Here is a 23,088-nt window from a genome sequence, read left to right as displayed (position 1 = left end):
CAAACAGATGAGTGATGCATGCTTTAGTTCTAAAACTGTGTTTATTGCTATTCCATTACCACTCTACTCAATTACCTGTCCTCATTGAACTCAGTTAGATTTATTTTTGAGGAGATGTATTTATAAGTGGGTTTACTAATACTTAGAGAACCCACTGAAATCCCATCATTGGATTCAACTCAATATTCTCAATATTTATTAATATAGAGATTTATTTGCAGCATGCTTGTGTTTATTAATGCAAAAGTAGTTATTACTGGTATATTTTAATATTTTGCTGTTTATTCCAAGAGGAAATCTAGGGTATGTCTACAAAAATTGCACTTGATTTCATTTCCAAATAATTTCCATCTGTACTTTGGAATTGATACTATTGACATTAAATCATAGACCGGTAACTAAAGAAACACATCATTTCTTTTTAATATGAATTGTGCACTGGGATATAAACTAATCTTAATTCTTTCAGTGGAACCATGAATCAATTATTGTTTGATTTTGTCAATTCTTGAAAAATTCTAGCTGGACTGATTAGACATATGATCATTTCGTAGTGACATTGGATAAAATCTGACACCATTAAATGGACAGCCAGTTTCAATAGGACTTTTGGCAGAGAAAGAAGGATTTGAGGGAGCATCTTAAAATAATCACAGATTTTGAACGAATGTCTTAGAGCATTATTTCTTAAACTTTCAAGAACATAGAATATCAAACAATATCTATTTTTATGAAGAATGTAATGACTGTTTCTATAAAAAAAAGACCAATATTGAAACAAGCAAACTTTAATAATCATCTTTATTTTCTTTTACTTTTTATATATCAGTTAAAAATCTTAATGAGAGATATGAGTTTATTATATATCTGATAGTATATTTCATTAAAGACTAGAATGAGATTTGTTTTTAATGAAGTCTTTAGAGATAGAAGATATTACTTCTATAATCTTGACTGCGCTTTTTCATTGTAATGCTTGCATCTGTTCTGGTCCATTGAAAAGTCTTCTAATGGTGCATTTTTCATTTGCTTCAGTGTGATCTCTAAGGAGAATGACGAGAATATTGAGTAGTAAAATTAGATATATCTAAACCCAGGAAGAACTTATTTGGCTCTTAGGATCGTCGTGCAGAGGATCTTTAGACTATTTAGGGAGCACCAATGCCCCTGCAAAGGATAGTTCAAGGAACAAGATTCTAGAGCTCTCGTGAACTTTGTTTTTACAGTTTAAGTACACAGTTACCTCTTTACTTAAAAGATGGTGCCTTAGTATGTCCCATTATTTTCTTACAGCTTATCTTTTTATGTACAGTAACATGATTTTACATACTGACCACTGCCTTCTGAGACTATTATGCTGATACAGAGTTGGGCTTGGAGAGTGGCATGTTGATCCTAGAAGATGGATGTAGTTCTTACTACCAATATCCACTCAGGTCTTTTGACATTTGTAAAACAAATTAGTTTATGACACAGGTGTCAGACTTGCAGCATCACACTACCGTCACGTGACATTTGTGATGTTTTTCCCATTCATGGGGCTGGGGTGGGCGTGGCCTGCACGGAACGTACCCAGCTTGCGGGCCGCCAGTTTGACACCTGGTCTATGAGAACTGCAGCATACCTAAGGGTTTAAATTTGTAAATTTCAAAATATAAACTAGGCAGGGCTTTTGAGTTTGTTTGTTTGTTTATTTATTTATTTATTTATTTATTTATTTATTTATTTATTTATTTTGCAGCATTGGTAATTACTATTCATATCATGAACAATGACTCATGTTTTTATTGCTTTTTCTTTCATGATACAAGTGATCTCCACACCCTTGTAAAATAAATATGAACTTTGCTTCTTTCTGAAGATCTGTGAATCTAACTAGCTGTACTGTATTGTGATTTACATTTTAATCTGCTCTATTGCTTATGCTTCTTTCCCCATACCTTCTTAAAACTAATTTCAATAACTGTACAAGTGTTTTCGTTCTAACAAAATAACACTGTCTGCTTTTGAACATGGTAATTATTTTGCTTCCTGCCTGTTAAATTCTTCACCTCCTTTATGGCATGGGTGAAGTTAAAAGAGACAGTTACTATATTTCCTTCCTTCCCAATTATTATAAAAATTTGACCTGCTGAGAGGATTTGCTGCTTTGGCAACTTATAAGTTATCTCCCAGCTTTTATTATTTACAGAGGATGTGTTTGCACCACATCCCTGTCGATCTGCCTGACAGCCGTGCTGCTTATTTCCCCCTCTACGCCAGAAGTCAAGTTGTGAACTGTACTAATTCTTTGCTGACTGACTGAGAATAGCCAGAAGTTGTGGTCTTTTATTTCCATTTAAAATCCAGAATATTAAATAATGATCAACTCCCTAAAAATGGTTTTCTTTTAAGCAAGGAATATTAAAATAATTTGTGTCCACACAAGAACATCCTCTTTGGGTCCACCTGTATGCACGCTGGAGGAGACTTCTCCAACCCAATGTTTTCTGGATTTAATGTGAATGAAACTTCGAGAATTTTCAGCTAGCCATGGCCATGTTTGGATAGTTTATGATGGCTTGCAGAAACTCAGTGGATCCATGTTTTAAACCTTGGCACATGAATTCTTCCATACAGTTTGTGATAAATTTTAAGCTACACTGAAGCTGTATTCTGTAGTCTTTTATTTCCTCCAACAATTTCATAGATGTTTTCACATGACTTCTTCTTTAAGGAGGTGTCTCTGTTCCAGTCCTGCTTCACTAGCAAAGTTGTAACTTCTGCTTCTAGATTGTTCTCTGGCCTTCTCAAGGATGCCTACTCTCCATTCATGAATTCATACATAAATGTTTAATAAAAATATGAAACAGCAAAAAGCTATGAGGAACCTTAAACTTAAAAATAAATTTATTGAAACATGATCATTTTCTTCAGCAACATTAATTAAATTTTTCCTAACAGGTTTCCCATATTCTGGATGTATTGTCTTATGTGTATATATACATGTGTCATTATTCTGAAGTTTCATTCATATTTAGTTATTTCTTGATCTTTTGTGTAGTCAGTAAAAAGTAGTATAAAAATGTACATGGCTACTCTATCAAATGAACCAGCCCCAAATGTCACTTTTAGAGGTAAGTGCCAACCAGAGAAGTAGTTATGACCAATCAGATCCATAGTTTATGAGTAGTTGATTCTTCATTTTCCTGGGGTTAGAGAAAGCCTTTTTAAATTACTTAGGCCATTTAAATTTTATTTTAGTTTGCGGATTTCCTTTAGAAAAGAATCATGAAAGTTGTTCATTTTACGTAATAGACTCTGTTATAATTCATAACTGACACTGGCTTATTTCTCCAAACCTATGCTCACAAATGATACTAAGTGTGTTCTTTTCAAGTGGAAATTTGAATGGATAGATGTACTCTGAATATCCGTGAAACTTAAAAGCAGACCACTGCAAAGTTTTATACTGTGTAGCAATACTGTAAGGCATTGGTCACAGGAAATTAATAACCCTGCTGTGGGTAAAGATTACAGAAGATTCCTGCCGATTGTATTTGACAAGCTGATGTAAAAACTATTAGATGCTTGTTTAGATCTTAGCTAAAAAAAAAACAAAAATGGGTTTTCTCAGAAATGAAGGGTTTATTTTAATTCTTCTAACTCCTCCCACACCTTCTTTCTTTTCTTTCTTTTAGGTGTGGAGTATCAAACCAGAGGCAGTGCTCTGTAAACTCCCACACGGGGTTGAAACGTCATATGCCAGTATGACTACTAGCACAGATGTACACACTTCAGAGCTCGGCAGTCAAAGAAGAGGAAGAGAGAAACAAGATGTTTAGAGTTAACAACAAAACTGCTTGCATGACTACCGCCTTCCAAGAGTGCCTTCAGTTTCTGAAGTTGAAGAATAAGTAAACGGAAACAAGGATTGCAGATTATATTCCTTTTTCTTTTCTTTTTAACCACTTGGGATTTTAGTCTTTGAATTGACGTGGCCACAAGCACTGGACAGCAATATGTGTCATGTCATTGTTACTTGTCGGTCAATGTTATGGACACTCTTGAGTATTGTTGTGGCATTTGCGGAGCTCATAGCTTTCATGAGTGCGGATTGGCTGATTGGCAAGGCCCAACCTGGAAGTTTTCAGGACACAGACAGCAGGAGGGCAGGATCAGTGGATCCTTATCGTCCAACCTTGGGGATCTATGGACGTTGCACCAGAATTGAGCATCTCCAATCTTCCATGCCTGATACATCTTGTGGTCCCTATGCAGATAACTTCAATGAAATTGCGAGTGGTTTTTGGCAAGCTACTGCTATTTTTCTTGCTGTGGGGATCTTGATACTCTGTGCAGTTGCATTCGTTTCTGTTTTCACCATGTGTGTACAGAGTATTATGAAGAAAAGTATTTTTAATGTCTGTGGGCTGCTACAAGGAATTGCAGGTAGGTGTGACAAATAAAAAGGCAAGCTCTTACATATGTTTGTAATGAGTGGATTTGGAACACCCACATTTAGTTTTTATTTTCATAAATCCTTTTCTCATGTTATATAGCTGACTCAAAGAAATATTATGCGTGTTTCCAAGTTAAAGATGGTTTAGTTAGCGACAACAGCTGCCCAGAATTGTCTTATCTTGAAAAGCAAGACAGGCTTGGATCAGGTGAGTATGTAAATGGGAGGCCACCAGGAAATCCCAGGGCTCAGATATTGCAAATAACATTCTGTTAAGAGGGAAAAAAAGAGTTTCAAGGAACTCTGAAGTAATAGAACCATATCATTAAATCTGTAATTGCTGTCTCGTAAGAAAAAGCCACTGAATGATTTGAGTGTCTTTGGAGTGTGCATAAGCTGTTTTTGTAAAAAGCTGTGAATGATTTGAAAGAGCTGAGAACAAGGAAATCTGTTCCTAAAACACTAACAAGAAATTAATTTTAACAGGATTGATTGTAATAATAGTTTCCTCTCTTAAGCAGCATTGTTTGGAGCCTCCAGTTATTTAGTCATTTAATGTACTTACCACTATAAATACGTAGGTACTTAAGAAAATATTAAGAGAACCAGTTTGATGCTAGAAACTGGAAGCCAGCTGAGTCACTTTGAGCCAGTCACTCACTGTCAGTTCTAGGAAGGAGGCAATGGCAAACTATTTCTGAAAACCTTGCCAAGAAAACCTCAGTGACTTGTCCATGGAGTTGGTTGGTTGTCTGTCAGGAAGGGAAGAAATATTGGAGCTTGGAATACAGCAGATTGTAGTTTGATGCAAAACTTTTGTAAATCAGCTACAGAACTATGTCCTAAGAACTTGCTTGTCTAATTCCAGAGTTTTATGGCATGTGATCATCAAAGAGATGAGAAACTGGCAGATGTAGATGGTAGTTTTGAAATTTTAAAATAAATGAGGAACTAACAGTGGTATAATTGTCCCTTCAGACATGACTGATGCTCATGTGGTCAGAATTTTTTTCTCCTTCATATGTCAGGACTCTTGTCATGCTGGCTTTGCACTACTCTTAAACTAGGCTGAAATAGAATTGAAAAATGTATAGCTCAGTGTATGAGGGAACCCAACTTTGTAGTCTGTGAGGCAGGCCATCACATTAACTCATAATGTAATTGATCTATTTTATATAAAATGGTAGATAACACAACTGCTATCACTCCTAGCCTATGTTTAGGTTTTACTGCATTGTATGAAGTCAGGTATAGAGCTGTATACCTCTCTTCATGCTACTACTCCATTCACCTGCAATCAGTTTATATCACAGTCTGTGGCTTTTGTCATCTATATTTAGTGCTTCCTAGTAAGAGTTCAGCTGAGTATAAAAGGGCAGTTTGGTTACTTTTGTGTAAAAGCAATCACTGATAATCACACAAAGACACAAATGCTGCAATGGTCATAAGTGTGAAAACTGGTCATAAGTCACTTTTTTAGTGCCATTGTAACTTTGAGTGGTCACTAAATGAATGTTAAGTTGTTAAGCATTATCTGTACTAATAGCTGGCAGTCACAAGCCTAGCCAACAACCACACTATATCATGAGGTAGCATTGTTAGGACTTTCAAAAACAACAGGAAGATCTTTCTCAGGCCCAGGAATGTCTTATTTATTTATTCAAAATATTTCTCAAGTATTTCATTTAGTTGGATTTCAGAGCAATGTGCAAAGGTATAAAAATAAATTCAACCTAATAAGAATGCAGTGTAATAAACAGCTGTTAGAATAAACAAGAACAAAGTAAAGTCTTAAAAACTGCAGGGAAGTAGAAGCATCCCTACTGTGCCACGTGATTTGGCAGTAAATCCCAAAATAATTGTGCTATCAGTATCATATTTGCTTCTTGGGAGTGGGTGCTCTAAGGTTCCCAATCATGCAGTCATGAATTCTTGATTATAGGGAGGACTCTAACCACATTCACAGGTGTGAATGCTAAGCCAGAGATTGCTTGAACAATAAGCCATTATTGGTTGGCTTCACACAACTTCTTTCCTTTGAACTCCTGCCTTAGGCAGGGTTGGACTAGAAGACCTCTAAGGTTCCTTCCAACTCTGTGATTCTCTGAAATTGCTAAGATAAACAAATCATGCCTCCCCCCTTTTGACATAATAGTTTTACAAATAACAATGGGACTTGCATATTCTTCATATCTTAGCCTTGCTTCTTTTTCTTCCTCTGTTGCTGTCAGTATCTCCTTAAGATAGCCTTGCCCGGCTTTAGTGCTTCCAGCAAGGTTGCATCATTGGGCCCAACAACACATAATCTCACAACACATGGATAGCCACAACCACAATTTTCATTGGGAAACGGAATCTCCTAAAGGAGAATCAGGAGAAAATCACATCTCCATCAAAAATGGCAGGACAAACTACTAAATATGAACAGGGAACAAAACCAACACTCACGCTGATGATATCATCTAGTTGGATAACAAAATGTCTGCAAGCAAACAACCAACTTCAGCACCAAAGACTCCATGGTTTATTTATTGTCTGTCATGAGATTTCCTTGGTTAAAATCCAGGAGTGGTTTTCCATTGTTTTCTCCTACACACCATGAAATTAGGTCTTTGTTGTTGTCACTAAAGTGATCATCCACTTTATATCCCCCAGCATCATTATATAACACCGTTGTCTAATATAGATGCTTTTTTTGCTTTAGTCGATCAGCTGGGATGACATTCATGTTGTAGGTGACCCTGGTGGGACTTCATACTCTGGGCATACATTCCTGCTGTTTTTCATTCATCCCTCCCCCTTGCCACATTTAAGCAAGATCATAAGTAGCTGTAGATTTTTAAGACATCTTATGCTGATCTACTAATCTCCTGTAATTGAATCATGCAAGTTGCGATGGACTTGATTCTTGTGGCATTTCTGGAGAAAGTTCAAATGCTACCCAGGACAGTTTCATCCAAGATATTTTCTGAAATGAAAACTTGTAGGAAAATTGGTCTGCTGTTTAAGCAATCTGTTTGGAATGTGACTTCATTTTTAGAATAAGCAAGGTAGGATTTACATCGTCTTGTGACTATACCCTGTTTCCCCCCAAAATAAGAACTCCCCTGATAATAAGCCCAATCGGGCTTTTGAGCGCATGGCAATAAGGCCAAGCGCTAATTTCAGGGTTCAAAAAAATATAAGACTGGGTCTTATTTTTGGGGAAACACGGTAGTAGTCACTAAGATAGCGGATACTCTCAAGATGAAACATTAAGAGTTACAAAATATCCTTTTGGTTTTCTTCAGTCATGGGATCAGGCAGCTTGTCTATCTTGGCCCAGTGATCTATGGAGCAACCCCCTTCTACATTTTGGTTGGCTCCTATCCTGCTGACCATTAAGGCCTTGAAGGTTTGGTTCTTCTCCTTGCAGGTCCTGGCCCAAGATGATATGTGAGCCGTTTGCAACTATTCAAGTTGTGGGTCTGCCCCACCCCACTCTTCACAATATATTTTCTTGCTTTAGAATTTTCATTTGTATTTGATCTTTTAAGTTCTTGTTAACTGCTCTGAGGTTTCTGCTGAGTGGGCAGCCATAGAAATCAAGGTAGCAACTAAGCAAGGAACAAAACAAACTTGGAATTAGCATACTCTGACAAACCCAGGTTTCCAATTGGCTGCCAGAGCAGACATGAGAAGAGAAATAATTGGGCGTAATAGCCATCTAATGCAGTGGCAAAATCAATATATATTGATATTCAAAAATGCTAACTGATTTTCTTATTAATTGAGTTGTAGTAACTGGCAAATCCTGATACAGCACTTAAAAAAAGAAGCCCAGGTAACTGAGGATCTGTCATAGATTAGAATTAGAATTAGAATTCTTTATTGGCCAAGTGTGCTTGGACACACAAGGAATTTGTCTTTGGTGCATATGCTCTCAGTGTACATAAAAAGAAAAGATACATTCGTCAAAAATCATAAAGTACAGCACATAATGATAGTCATAGGTAAAAATAAGCAATCAAATCATACTAGGAAACATTATATAGTTCTTGTGATTTTGATGCTACTCCTGATTCACTGTCTGGGTTTTTTGAGGGGAAGGAAGGCTATATGATATTCAGCAATTCAGGGTAACTGCTGTAAAACAAGTGAATTAAGAAATAGTGTGGAAAGTCCCACTGCAGTCAATCATACTTGTGGCTTTCACTTTCAGATTCTTCCATTATTTTCTTTGGTAAATGTGTTTTTACAGAGATCATCAAAGTTACTGAACATTTCCAAATAGGGCAGAGTTTGGAAGATGCCTAATTCAATAAGCCTCATATAAATTTAGTAATAACCTTGTTTCCTATGCACTTGAATCTTAAAGACATAGTATAAAAGCTATGTTGTTAAACTTTAGTTTAATAAATAAACCTCAATTGGGCTGTCTTGTTCAATATAATAAAAATCATTGGTTTACACACCAGTGTGGCTGAGTTTCCACAGTATGCAAAAACCATATAAGCCACTTCACAGATATTTTACTTAACTTCTGGAGACAAAAACATACAGCTGAAAAGGGTCTGTTCATACGGTGGCATAAGGTGAGGGAAAATATTTATTATTCTGTCTCGGAGGACAAGTTGAGGTACTTGTTAGGTTAAAAATTCATTTCCAAAGAGTTGATCAACTAATTTGTAGATATTGTCTCAAATATGACAGTAGCAAATTGTGGAAGACTCCTTTAAATTGATTTATAGTTAATATACACAAGCAGTGTGGATGGCAACAGTATGGAAGTTGTTTGCCACTGCCTAACCTACCAGGCCTAAGCTTTGTTTGGCTACTGGATACAGATGTTGGTAGTCAAGCAGTGTAGCTTAGGTAGTTAGACAGAATTTAACTTTTCCTTGATTTCTAAAATAATAACAAGGTCAATTCGGTAGTTTTCCAATAGCTGTTAATGTCTAAATTTCCAATTTTTCAGAAAAATGTGTACAGCTGTCCCCAAGATTAGGCTCCAATCTCTAAGCTAACTTTCAGAAATAGACAGTATTTATTCTTTAACGAACATGCAAAGAAATATTTCTTGATTTGTGCCATAAACATTAAAGCAGCTTTCTCTCAGGGTATCCTGCATGTTAATTGTCTGAGGAGAACTAGATTGGCATATAGTCTTATGTAGAACATAAGTTAACCAAAAATTGAACAAGACAAAGATTAATTGGATGCGTTAGTAAGCTGGATGTTGTCATTTTACCTTAAAATTGATGAAGATAACCATCTGTTTTTTAACCAGTGAATTTTACTGAGTTATCAATCCTTTTGGACTTGAGAGTTTGTCCTGGCAAGCACACAAGGGGCTATGGATTAGCATTTTCTAAATTTAATAATTAGTCTTTGATTGTATATATGCTTCTCTAAGAGGACCCCTTGATGAATTTAATGCAATGTAACTCCAAGGAGCCATAGGAAATGCACTATAATCCTATTAATTTCCACTAGGAAAGAAATAATTAACACCAATTCCAGATCTTGTAGGATTTCCCCCTATTCTGGGAGTGGTAATAATAAAATTTTGGATGTTGAAGATTCAGTGTCATTCCTAGCACTTCCGAAAAACACTTGCTGATAATCTCCCAACATTAAACCTACATCAGCTATCCAGAGGGACTTTTAACACATCATACAGATATAACCTGTACATTTTTAAAGACAGGAACAGTCTTAAAAAGGGGCTTATATTTCAGTAGGCTTAACATTAAACAAATATTTCCTGACTAGATGGCCTTGCTTTCTATACAGAAGTTGTGGGGTACCTAGATGCCCCTACCTTTGCAATATTTTTCCATGATTTCTTCCATCTTTCTTCTCACAGCAGAGTCAAGGGAAGAAAGATGGGAAAGATGCATGGTGCATTGTGATTGTAAGAGCTAGAAGTTTTCTACCTGGAAGAGTAATGTCTGATATAAGAAGGGCCTTGTGACTTTTAGGTCACTTCATGTAAACTACTTGTAATGTTGTTGTTTTTTTAGTTTAAATTAAACAGCATCACATATGCCTTTGACAGAGGTAGCATTAATTCCCTTTTGATCACATTTAGCTCCTGTGGATTTTCTGGGGACCTTTTAACAAGCAAACACTCCCTGAATTTTGATAGAAATTGGGAGAAGGGTCATCTTTGAAATGGAACTAAGTTTGCCTTGCAGTACTTCACTACTTAATATGGCAGAGCAACCGGCATACAAACAACTGTCAGATCTAAAGTGTATGTATGCTTCTGCTTAGCCAAACAAACAGCTGGGTAACTATGGTTTGAAGTGGCTGTTTCCATATCAGGCCAGGGGATCAGCTTTACATCAGGGCAAAGCTGCTGTTCTGGTATTACTCAGACAAAGTGCATGGCCGTTTTTTAGAATGGTACTGTGTGGATGTTGTTACTGTTAAACCTGCTTAATGAAGGCTCCTTTTTTGTTTAACATTTAGTTGTTTCTTACATTCAGTGGCTCTTAGGTAGATCTATTAGTACTTCAGTGTTTGGACAGCAAACCAAATAAATTACAGTAACTGCTTTTCTGAAAATGGTTGAAAGGGTTACTGTAGGCATACAATCCTGTGCATTTAGACTTTTTAATCCAGTCCAATATATAACATAACATAACATAACATAACATAACATTACAACAGAGTTGGAAGGGACCTTGGAGGCCTTCTAGTCCAACCCCCTGCCCAGGCAGGAAACCCTACATCATCTCAGTCAGATGGTTATCCAACATTTTCTTAAAAATTTCCAGTGTTGGAGCATTTACAACTTCTGAAGGCAAGTCGTTCCACTTATTAATTGTTCTAACTGTCAGGAAATTTCTCCTTAGTTCTAAGTTGCTTCTTTCTTTGATCAGTTTCCACCCATTCCACCCATATAGTTTTCTTAATTCTTGTTACATTCCTAGAATTCCATTCAGGAATAAGTAAAGTTATTTCATAACTTTGTTGTTGTTAGTTGCAAAGTCGTGTCCGACTCATCGCGACCCCATGGACAACGTTCCTCCAGGCCTTCCTATCCTCTACCGTCCTCTGGAGTCCATTTAAGCTCATATTTCATAACTATGATGGGCATAATGCTTGACCTCACCATCTAATTCATGTCCATTTAAAAATACAAGACCTTCCATTTCTTTTCCTGATCAGTTGTAGTTAGAACATTTATAACACATGCACACCCTTTTTGTAGAATTTCATTCTTCAAGTTATCTTGGGTTTAATAACTTGAGAATTTCATGATTTGTTTTTAGTATAGTAAATAGAATTTCTTTTCCAGTCATTAAAGATGACTGGAAACGCATAAAAATAGGTTGGGTCCCAAATTATGCATTGCTTGGTTATTTTAAAGACAGGTAGAATAATTGAGAACTTACTTTTTGGAAGGCACTAAATCATTTCCTTCACTTCCTGAATATGGCAGACACAAGGTTGTTAAATATGGGAAAGTACAATTTTTGAAATGCTGAACAATTTATAATACCAAATTTTTCAGAGAGAAAATAACAAGTCCTGGATATAAATGAAAAGACAAAAGAAACTTTACATTTTGTCTTAAATTAGTTCTATGAATTACAAATTTTGGTTGTCTGCATATACCTCTGATGGATAGATGCAAATCCCATACTATATGGCACAAAATAGCCTTTGTTCTTTAATCATATTTATTAGATAGTTCATAAATGTAAACCGCTAAACCTGTACCGTAGAGATAAAATGCTGAATTAATGATAACTGAAGCCAAATATAAGTCTCAGAAAGGTTTTACTCTGCAGGGAAGGCAAAATAGCTTTATATAAGTCCAGTACATTTTAATTTAGAACAACAGTTCCAAATTATCTGGATATGGAATAAGAATGCATAGAGACCAAAGCATTGTCAGAGGCAGTAGCCTGGACTTGCACAAGACTGAAGAATTCATGGCTATAATATCTGCACTACCCTCCCCTTCCGTTACCGTTCTAGAAATACTTAGTTGTTTTTCATGAAGACCAAGTCCAAGTGGGATCAAGTCCCAAGTGATCAAATCAATATAAACATTTTGTAAGAATTATTGTGCTGCACTCATAGGTTGCCAAAAGATTGCTCTTTTTCTTTTTTTACTTTTAGTATATTGGAGCCCTGAAAAATGTTGGCATTTTAATAGAATTAATAAACATGATTGTCATAGGTAAAAATTACTTTCAGTCTAAGTATAAAAAATGTTTGTGCAGCTTTTTCAGGTAGCTATGCTCCATTTCAGCAAAGAATATACAATTGATAGTCTTTGCAGTGCAATTTTTTCTCCATTGCCAGGGCCTTTTTTTTCAGCTTTCAATGTTTAAAGTTTGGTAGCTTCCAGAATCTACTAAGGAAGAAGTGAGTTATCAATACTGATAAGGACAGTTTTTTAAACCTTATACAGTTATGTCCCCATGATGGAAAAAGCTCAAATCTGGATGTATTTGCACACAGAGTTTCTACAGACAGAGGGAGAGACATGCTTGTGCTCATGTGCTCTGTATTTCAGTCTCTACTGAAGTAGAGAACAAAATTCAGTGCCTTTATTGAAAGCAAAAGGGAGCAGTTCCGAAAACTGGAGTCCTTCTCTCATAACTGTAACCATACTGTTCATTTTTAAATAAATGAACATAAGATTGCAATGAAGTTGGAAGCTGTATTTGGGAAGTACATCAGTCTTGCCTAATAGCTGAAGAAGAGCCGTGGTGGCACAGTGGTTAGAATGCAGTATTGCAGGCTAACTCACTACTCACGCCAGGAGTTCAATTCTGACTGGCTCAAGGTTGACTCAGCCTTCCATCCTTGAGGACCCAGATTGTTGGGGGAAATACGCTGACTATGTAAACTACTTAGAGAGGGCTGTAAAGCACTATGAAACAGTATATAAGTCTAAGTGCTATTGCTATTGGACTAGGCCATGTTTGCCAAACCCTCCACAGCAAAGACCTTCAACTCCCAGTCTGTGGACCAGTAGTCAGTAGCCTGTTGGGAACTGGCTCCATTTGCATAACTCACGAGCATGCATGCAAAACCATCCCCCCCCCATCACCACTGCCAGTCTGCAGAGCCGGAAAGCTTGGGGACCTCTGCTCTACTGGTTAAGACCATATATATATAAAAGGAGAACTTCATGCCTCTCTTATTTCCCTTTAAAAACAAATCTTGATTTCTTCTAGAGCAAAGCAGCGTAGTCATAAATGACTATTTGCTTTCACACAACTAATAAACCCTATATTGCAGAGATCCAGTGCTGCCAGGCACCACAAGCAACTCAGCAATAGGCCAGAACCAGTGCAGGGTTAATAATTGCTTCTTCTGTACAGAAAAATGGTAGGGGAAGCAATAAAATTCAGTTCCAGCAACCAATTCTTTCAGGAAAGCCATGACAATAAAATCAGTATAAAGTCAAGCTCTCTGCTATGGAAATTTCATTATGCTTTTTTTTCAATATATGAAACCATGTTTGCGCAAATAAACTACATTTATTTTTTAAGGAAATATGTCTAAAATTTAATGTGGACACCTTGGACAAAATACAGTAATTTTCAAACTGCCTTTCAGTTGTGGCTGTAGAAACAGTAGAACCTCCAGTCAAAAGAATTATGTTGCATGTCTTGTTGACAAAAGAACTTGTGATGATATCAAGAAGGGGATTTGGGGTGTTTAGTCTACCAGAGTTGGTGGGCTCAGAGGATGAAAGCTCAATTTATCCCTGTCTGCCTGACCTTAAGCAATATTTTATATGTCCATTGGCTCAGGCATTCTGACAGGAAATGCTACCCAACTCCCAAATTCCATAGAGAAAGTGCTACAGTCAAGATAAGAGTCATAGTCATATATGGATTCCAGTAAGCAATAACACAAGAAGTTACAAGTAATCCATGGCTTTTAAATGTTTTGTCTTATTCTCCTAGGTGGCTGATGCTATATACCAATAACCAGAAGAACATATGAACTTTTGTTTTAAATGAGAAATTAGTTCTTGGTTTAATATCTTAGTAGATTTGAGCTTGATGCAAATGTCAGACTTTTAGAAAGCAAATGTACATTTAGAATAGAATAGAATAGAATTTTTTATTGGCCAAGTGTGATTGGACACACAAGGAATTTGTCTTGGTGCATATGCTCTCAGTGTACATAAAAGAAAAGATACCTTCATCAAGAATTCTAAGGTACAACACTTAATGATAGTCATAGGGTACAAATAAGCAATCAGGATACAATCAATATCAATATAAATCGTAAAGATGCAAGCAACAAAGTTATAGTCATACGTGGAAGGAGATGGGTGATGGGAACGATGAGATTAATAGTCGTGCAGATTTAGTAATAGTAATAGATTTAATAATTTAATGCTGTAGTTAGGCACAGTATTACAAGCCACACTGTGGATTTTCAATTCGTTTGTAGAACTGTGGATACTTTGAGAATGGCCTGGAAGAATTGCTTCAGATCACACATTAAGAAATGCCACTGAGTTAAGGAGTCCAGTCCAATCATTAAAGGTACTGTGGTCCTTAAAGCAGCACCATCTTTTTTTTCTGAGTCACACAGGACTGAAAAAATGTTGGGCTGCTTTAATGCATAGCAGGCAGGGCCTGCACAAGTATGAGGTCCCAACTGTTGGTGAATCATCCTTGATGCATGCATAGCACTATTAATTTCACATAGAACAAATGAACTCAACAGACCATTTCTCCCGGAATGAAATACCCGTAACTTTAGTTAGGGATAGCATTTTAGGCAGCAAAACTCCAGATGACCACTAGATGTCATCAAAAAATATAGTACTCAAAACTGACTATGAGCTTTCTATATTTGAATGAGCTTTTAAACTGATGCTTTCTTTCCTGAATTCCTAAATTCTGAATTCAGCCTTCATTGTTGCAACATCTTTCCCCTTGCTAAAGTGCTCCATTCATATTCCCTCATCATGAATTCAGTAATGAACAGTGTAGACAAAAATATGGTCCACCAGTTTATAGATTACAGGCCAAGTCATAGCATTCAGCAGCAGCCATCAGACATTTCAGCTTGTATCAGAATATATATTCCTATGAAAATTAGTTTTGTGCCTAACTTTATTGCACTTTTGTCTGTTTTTTCTCTTTCTTTTAAATAGGCCTATTCCTTATCCTAGGGTTGATCTTATACCCTGCTGGTTGGGGTTGTCAGAAAGCAACAAGCTATTGTGGACCTTACGCTTCAGCTTATAAACTTGGTGACTGTTCTTTAGGCTGGGCTTTCTACACTGCTATTGGTGGCACAGTCCTGACGTTCATCTGCGCAGTCTTCTCTGCCCAAGCCGAAATCGCCACCTCCAGCGACAAAGTCCAAGAGGAAATTGAAGAGGGGAAAAGCCTGATTTGCCTTCTATAACACACTCTTCTCCATAAAAAAATTTTTTATCTCAAAAATAATGGATTTCAAGTAGCTATTTGGACTCTTCTAGGAAGAATGAAGACATGTAAGTGTTCTGATAGTCCAACATCATAAAAGGTTGAAAGGCACTGAAGTCTACAGACAGTATTAAAAAATGTGAAGTAGTGCGAATTCTCCATGAATATGAAGGAATGCCACAAAGCAAACCTGTTGGCTTTCCAATTTTTCTGGAAACAATTATTTCTATTTTGTCTTCACCAAGATGAATGATTATGAAGGATTTTTTTTTTTGAAGAATAACTTGAAATATGTCAGGTTGTTTTCAGTACATACATTTTAAGACAACATAATCAGGCTCCAGTGTCAAAATGGCAAGAACTACACTATTAAATTACTCCATAGCATCTTTTCGGAAAGCAGGTCATGAATATTAAAAAGACACAATATTCTGGGTTGTATGCAGTAGCACATGGAAAGAATATGTCTTAATAAAGTAAGGCTTCCAGTTGAAACTAGTGAAAACAATTTTTGTTAAGCAATACTTTAAACATTGTTCAATACATACCTTACATACCTGAGGCATGGAACTATAACAATTTACGAGGGTAGCTCTGAAAACATAAGCTAAATTACTTTTATTTTCATTACACAGATAGATAGTTCCATTATTTGATTAATTAATCTGGGTAGATATGTATAGCTATGGGGAAAGTTTAGACTCTTGTATATCTGATACTGAACTCATTATTTGTCTTCAATGAAGGTATAGGAGGCATCTTCTGCTATTGGTCCAGTTGTAACCAAGACTGGTCCTTTCCAAGAACCATCTGTTGCATTTAAGTCCATTTCAAGCAGAAATGGCCATTGTGCTCATCTATCAAAGGATACCACGTGCCTAAATTGTGACGTTACCGAATGCTTTTGGGACTTTTTTAGTTGCATCTATAAGAGAAGTGTACTGATTGATTTTTTTTCAAAAATGAGCCTTTTGCATTAGTCAAATATGTAAAAAATGTTCTGAGAACGTAATGTACTGCATTGCAGTGATGGCTGTAGAAAGAGAAATGATGGGAGAACTAATGCCTAATGTCCAGATCCTCAATTTTTAGATTAGCCTTATTAACACTGATATTTAATGTATCTCTTGATAGACAGAAATAATACATTGTAGTTTAAGTTGCCAGGATGAAATAACACATCAGACTCTGAATAGTAACTTATTTCTAGCATATCTTCTAAAATTAAATTTTGAATCTCCAGTGAAGAGGAATGTACTGTACTGTCTAACTCAGGATTTTTGTGAATAAGCCACTTCTTTAACCATTGCTATAAGTATTCCAAAGAGGCATTTGTGAATTAACTGTGAACATGCACACTTTACAACCTTGTTAATTCATTGAGCACCAACACTGTTCATGAGGGATTAATTGAACCCAAACTGCTTTTGCAGAATTGCTGTCATAATACCCCTTGTTCAGAACATGTTGCTCTCACGATAGAACCATGAAAAGGAGACTGAACTGTTCACATTTATAATAGTGAATACTGAAATTTACTAAAGAATTATGCAGACTGATCTGCAATCTGATTATAAAGTATCGTAATAAGCATGGACCCAGTATGGGTCCAAAACAATCTTACCTATTCTGGCAGATTAACTTTCCTAGTTTCTAGTGTAAAATGATATAAGCCAAATTGTGGCCTGATACTTTTTACAACCAGGTGCTTGAGAAATTCTCTCTCATCAGCAATCCAAAACAGAGTTGGTGACTGGGCTAGAGTTAACTCCAATAAAATTTTGTTTGACGTTCTAAAATAAAATTCCACTCGGAGCACAAGAAATATCTATGCTGGAGTAATATGCAATTTATTTTTTCTTTGGTACTGTAACATTTTTGTGTTGTAGAAATTAATTACTAAGATTGGACTAGAATCAAAAATTTCAAGTTAGAGTACTTTTTCGTGTCATTAAAGATACAGGACTATTCATATACATACATTTGGAAGTATAAATGTACCATGTTTTATAGAGTAAAATTTAATTTGATACTGCCCCACATCAGGGGTGGGTTCTACTTACCTTTACTACTGGTTCGCAATGGGAGCATGTGTATGTGCGCGCTTCTGGGCATGCACAGATTGTCAATTATGATGTCCGGGCTGGTGTGCATAGCCTCCTGCCACTTTTATTACCAGTTTGCAAGAACCAGACAGAACCAGGAGCAACCCACCACTGCCCCCACATGAGTGTTGTTACATGGGTAGTCCTTGTTTAACTATGATAATTGGGATTGGCAACTCTGTCACTAAGTGATGTGGATATAAAGTGTAAATGTCATATGATCACATCATTTTACAACATCGGTTGCAGCAGTTTCAGTTGCCATCAATGTGTCATGTGATTGCCATTTGCCACCTCCTGCCGGCTTCTCTGTTGACTCTGCTTTTTGGGAGCTGGCAATGAAGGTCACAAATGGCAACCACATGACCAAGAGACTCTGCAACCATAGTAATTGCAAACTGGGTGACAAGTGCCTAAATCACAAATGTGACCTCATGGATAATGCCACAGTCACAACTATGAGGTAGTAAGTCTCCTTGTCCAGTGCTGCCATAACTTTGAACAGTCACCAAATGAATAATTATTAGTCAAGGACTATCTGTAATTACCGTGACTAAGATGAAGTGTACAAATACTTCTGTCTAAACGTGCACATCATTGGCAACAAGGCTCTCTTAATTAAAAATGCATAACCAGCTCTTCGGTGTTTTAAAGTTCTGCATTCTGAAAAGGCACTTTGGAAATTAGTTGAGAATAGCAGTTAAAGGAGAATAAATATTGGCCTCATGATGTGAAAATATTTTTTTACCATTTTTCATTCTCATTGCCTTTCTATTTTGCTCTTGCACAATCTCAAAATGATTTTGAACAGAAAAGTTTGAAACAGTTCAGCAGTTTTATAGCACATTTTAAAAATTAAAATCTGGGACAATATTCTCATGTTTCCTTCTTTGAATTGGCATCAAAGAAAATTTATCAGATATTTTGAACAAACAGCTTTTACAGGAGCAGAAGTGATAACTTCAGATTATACAGAACATTTATTTTTTTAAAAGAAAAGGTACTAATCCCAACAATACATTATTCTGCATACTTCTCTTCAAGCATCTCCAATTTCCTTTTCCAATCCAGGTTCAAAATCTGTATACTGATTTCATACAATGTATTCTAGTTCTCCAACATTTAATTGATTAAAAATCATTCAAGTATATTCATTGATTGTTCAGCAAATTTAAAATAAAAATAAGTTCCAATAGAAGAGACCAGGCTTCGTATAAGCAAACATAATTTTATACAGTCATCCAGTATTGTATAAGGGAAAAGAATATAGGGTGATGTCTATGGGACATATGCATTATCTGTAAGCTATCTTCAGAATTTAATCTCATACATTTGATTACTTAAGTCAACCTTATGTGCCACTTTTCCAGATCTAAACCCAGTGGTGGGATTCAGCCAGTTCGCACCACTTCGGGAGAACCGGTTGTTAACTTTCTGAGCAGTTTGGTGAACTGATTGTTGGAAGAAATCATTAGGGCAGAGAACGGTTGTTAAATTATTTGAATCCCACCACTGTCTAAACCTATGTTTTTGTTGAATGATAATATCCCAAAACATTATAATCCATTTTATTAGGAAAACATTACAATAAAAGTGAACCCTTATTTCATTAGAAAGATCTTTATAATTATATAAAAAGATGGGATTGCTAATAGTTTACTGTACATTTCTGTGTCTCTTAATATTCAGCCTCCCTGAAGCTTCTGAGTTTCAGGGTCCCTGGTATTATGAGGCAGGAATAAAAAGGGAAACCAGGTAGAAGCAAGCAGGTGGGCAGTGGGGAGAGAGGTAAGTAAGGAAAATTCACTTCTGTTTTTCTAATTCCAATGCATTATTATTCCAATGCATAAATTTATTCTATAGCAAATTATAGCTATAACCTTAATGAAATTTCCTCTGAAAATGTTCTGCAGCTTGCAGATCTCTTAATGTTGGAGAATCACAACTCCTAGCATTGATCTCCTTTTTGAGAAAGATGCTAGCACTTGTAATTCATAGCAAAGTGGAGTATAACGGCTTGTTTACCTTACTATGAAAACATAGTAAACAGGGATGCATGCAGACTAGGTAATATAGGCCCTGGTAAATCTTAGCAGATATGATGAGTTTGTTTCCTAATTGTGGCATTGCTTTACAGTACTTAACGTTTGAACCACAACACCATCTCCATCTGGTGCAGTTACCATAAATCCTGCCTCAGAAATGCCCCAAAAGTATTTTTTTGTGTATGCCATATACACTGTGATAACACTTAGTTTTGATTGAAACTTCAGCCAATGAAATCTTATTCATAAACAATGGAACAAATAGGGCTACCAGATTGGAGGTATAAAGACAACCACAGATGATAGATGAAGAAAACTTGCCATTTCCGTGACCTTCCAGATTTTTACAGTCCAGATACAGTAGCTCTATGTTCAAGATCTACAATATAGTATTGTATTTCTGATAGCTGGAGTAATAATGTTTTTGTATTACTGCATGGTCTGTAAATTGAGAGTGATATTTCTGGGGAAATATATGGCACAATTTTATTCAGTTGAATATTCAATATCACAACTTCAGGCTTATATGCAACATCCCACATACTTCTGTATTTAAATAATTAGACCACTATATTCCCAACAAGGAAAAATGTATGGTTTAAGAAATCTTTTCAGTGTCTCTTGATTTTTTTTAAAAAATTAAATATATTTTACAGAGTACTATATTAACTTTACACAATGGCACATATGACTTCTTTTTAATACATATTACTTTAAATCAAGAAATGGTTGGTGATTAAACCTGTGTTCAGACAGCTCAAAATAAAACACTGTGGATAAATCATTTTATAACATTTATTGTGTTATCTTCTGTTGCAATTTTCATTTAATAATAAATTCAAATTATAATATGTATAATATGCAATAAGGACTTTAAAACTGATTTGAAAGAGTCCAGAATGGCATATCTTTGTGGAAAAGGAAAGCTACTGCAATATTATTTAATCATTTCTAAAAAATCTTTCTGTGGAAGAAAAAAGGATGTTAAAAATACAGTGAAACCTTGATTTAATAGTCCAATTGGGGGGAAGGGATGTCTGTTATTCCTAATTGTCCATTAAATCAGAATATATAATCTGTGGTGACATTAATGAAAGATATAAATTGCACATATTTTGCATTATAGTACATCATTTGTTTAACCTTATCAAGCAAATGATATAAAAGCAACATAGGTATATATTGGGAATTTTATCCATAGCATCTGAAGCCTATTGGACTTAGGTCTGTTAAATCAAAAATTTACTGTATTGTAATAAGATTTCCAAATCTTTTGAAATCTGGTTATTACAAGCTTACTCATTTGTAGCATTCTGTCTCAATGTGAAAAGTATTCACATATTTAAAAATTCATGAATTGCTCAACATTAAAGAGAGAACAGTAAAAAAGTCGATGAGCTACAGTGTGCTGTTGGGCTGCATTGCTAATTTAATTTTCTACAATATTAGTAATTCTTTGTCTAATAAACCATAATTAACCCCTGATTGTTTGTGTCAATTTATTTCTGATTTTGTTACATTAGTATGGTAGTAATACAATGTTCTGAAAGGTGCCTAAACCAGGCAATCTGTAAAAAAAGGGGGGATTAAAATTTAATTAGTTTCCGAGTACAAAAAGAAAGGGTTTTATTTGCACTGTGCCAGACTTGGTCCACAAAAGGTTCTTTCATGATACGTGATGAGCTAACCAGGACACTAGATTTCTCTCTTCCAAACAAGAAGCCATTTGAAGCCAACAATCAGGCAATTCTTTGTTCAGTCATTTTCATTCTTTGACAGCTGGCGCACACACCATCTCCAGCATATCATCAGGAGGATCACTGCTGTGCTACTTGGTCATGCTAAGCCAGAATTCTTTAGAAGGTTGGTTTTATGGGCAAATACAATCCATGAAGGTATGTTAGAATCAAATAGAAACAACTGGACAGCGTAAATTTCATAAAAGGTTACAACTGTATAAAAAAAAATGGGTAAATAACTATAACAGATTCACCCCTCTTCAAATGCTACATGCTAGAAAAGACAATTGTAGAATGACTTTACCAGTTCTCTAAATTTTTTCTTCATAAATTATATACAAATGACCAATAAATATACCTTATTATTCCTTTTATGATGCAGCATTCACATGAAGGTAATTAGTACTATGACATAATCATACGCACCCTTGGACTCTTGCTTCCTAAAATACTTTTACTTCTTAGATCAAGTTTTCTATGATTTCCAGTGAAATGCAAACTCTGCATCAATACAGGAAGTTTATGGTCAATTATTACATGTAAGAGAAGCCAGTAAGTGCAATAATTAAATAATTTCCATTGCATTTTGATCAGAGGAACTCAGCACATGAAATACATTTATTCTAAAAAAAGCACTTTAAAAAGTTTTCACTGAACACTGAAAATGAAACAAGCTATTATTTAGAACTATTCTAGAAAACTTGAAAGTTACAGTATTACGACACAACCTAGGAGCATTAATGTACTCTACTGAAAATTACATTTTACATTTTTAATGTCACTTTGCAAGCTATAAATACTTGCTTTTAAAAAAAACGAACATCACAAAATGGGAGTATGTTTTTCATTGTCTTCTTATTGGCCATGTATAATTGGTAGCTACAAATTTATACAAGAAGTAATGAAAAGGGAATTCATTTGCCATTATTGATTTGCACAGTTTACTCCAACTGTAAACAGATCCGCAAGTCTTGTTTCCAGGGGAAACACTAATTGCTTATAGGAAGAACAGTCTAATGGTACCTTAATGGTTAAGTTTTATGGACTATAGTTCATTTATTTGCCTTTTCCAATAGCATACATGCTAATGAGCAATTTCTATAACCCAATGGATGATTAACTATAATAGTTAAGTGTTTTGTAGAAATGGCCAATCTTTGTTTTCCTGCACTGGTAGATTGAGTACAAAATAACCATTTCCTTATTATTGTTTTTTAAAAAGACTGCTGAATCCTAAGGTATTTGTCATAGTACCTTATTCAAAAACATACCGGTACTACAGGTATTTTTAACGTATATATTATTATCAAGTAAAAACATACCCCAAAAGATAAATAAATGTCTGCTTCT

At 35.6% G+C, this 23,088-nt stretch overlaps 1 protein-coding gene across 2 annotated transcripts in view; it reads left to right on the top strand.

Moving 5' to 3' along the window:
• The window catches only part of LHFPL2 (LHFPL tetraspan subfamily member 2), a 140,356-nt gene extending 118,882 nt beyond the window's left edge, over window positions 1-21,474 (top strand). For both annotated transcript variants that reach the window (XM_058169364.1, XM_058169363.1), the window contains 2 exons: window positions 3,681-4,431; window positions 15,573-21,474. In XM_058169364.1, coding sequence (XP_058025347.1) covers window positions 4,002-4,431; window positions 15,573-15,829 — 687 coding nt within the window. In that variant the 5' untranslated portion in view covers window positions 3,681-4,001 and the 3' untranslated portion in view covers window positions 15,830-21,474. The remainder of the gene's footprint in view (window positions 1-3,680; window positions 4,432-15,572) is intronic.
• The last annotated feature ends 1,614 nt before the right edge of the window (window positions 21,475-23,088 follow it).

Source organism: Ahaetulla prasina, chromosome 2 (genome assembly GCF_028640845.1).
Source record: "Ahaetulla prasina isolate Xishuangbanna chromosome 2, ASM2864084v1, whole genome shotgun sequence".
NCBI lineage: Eukaryota > Metazoa > Chordata > Lepidosauria > Squamata > Colubridae > Ahaetulla > Ahaetulla prasina.
The sequence above is the reverse complement of the archived record's forward strand: the minus strand, read 5'-3'. Positions and strand labels throughout refer to the sequence as shown.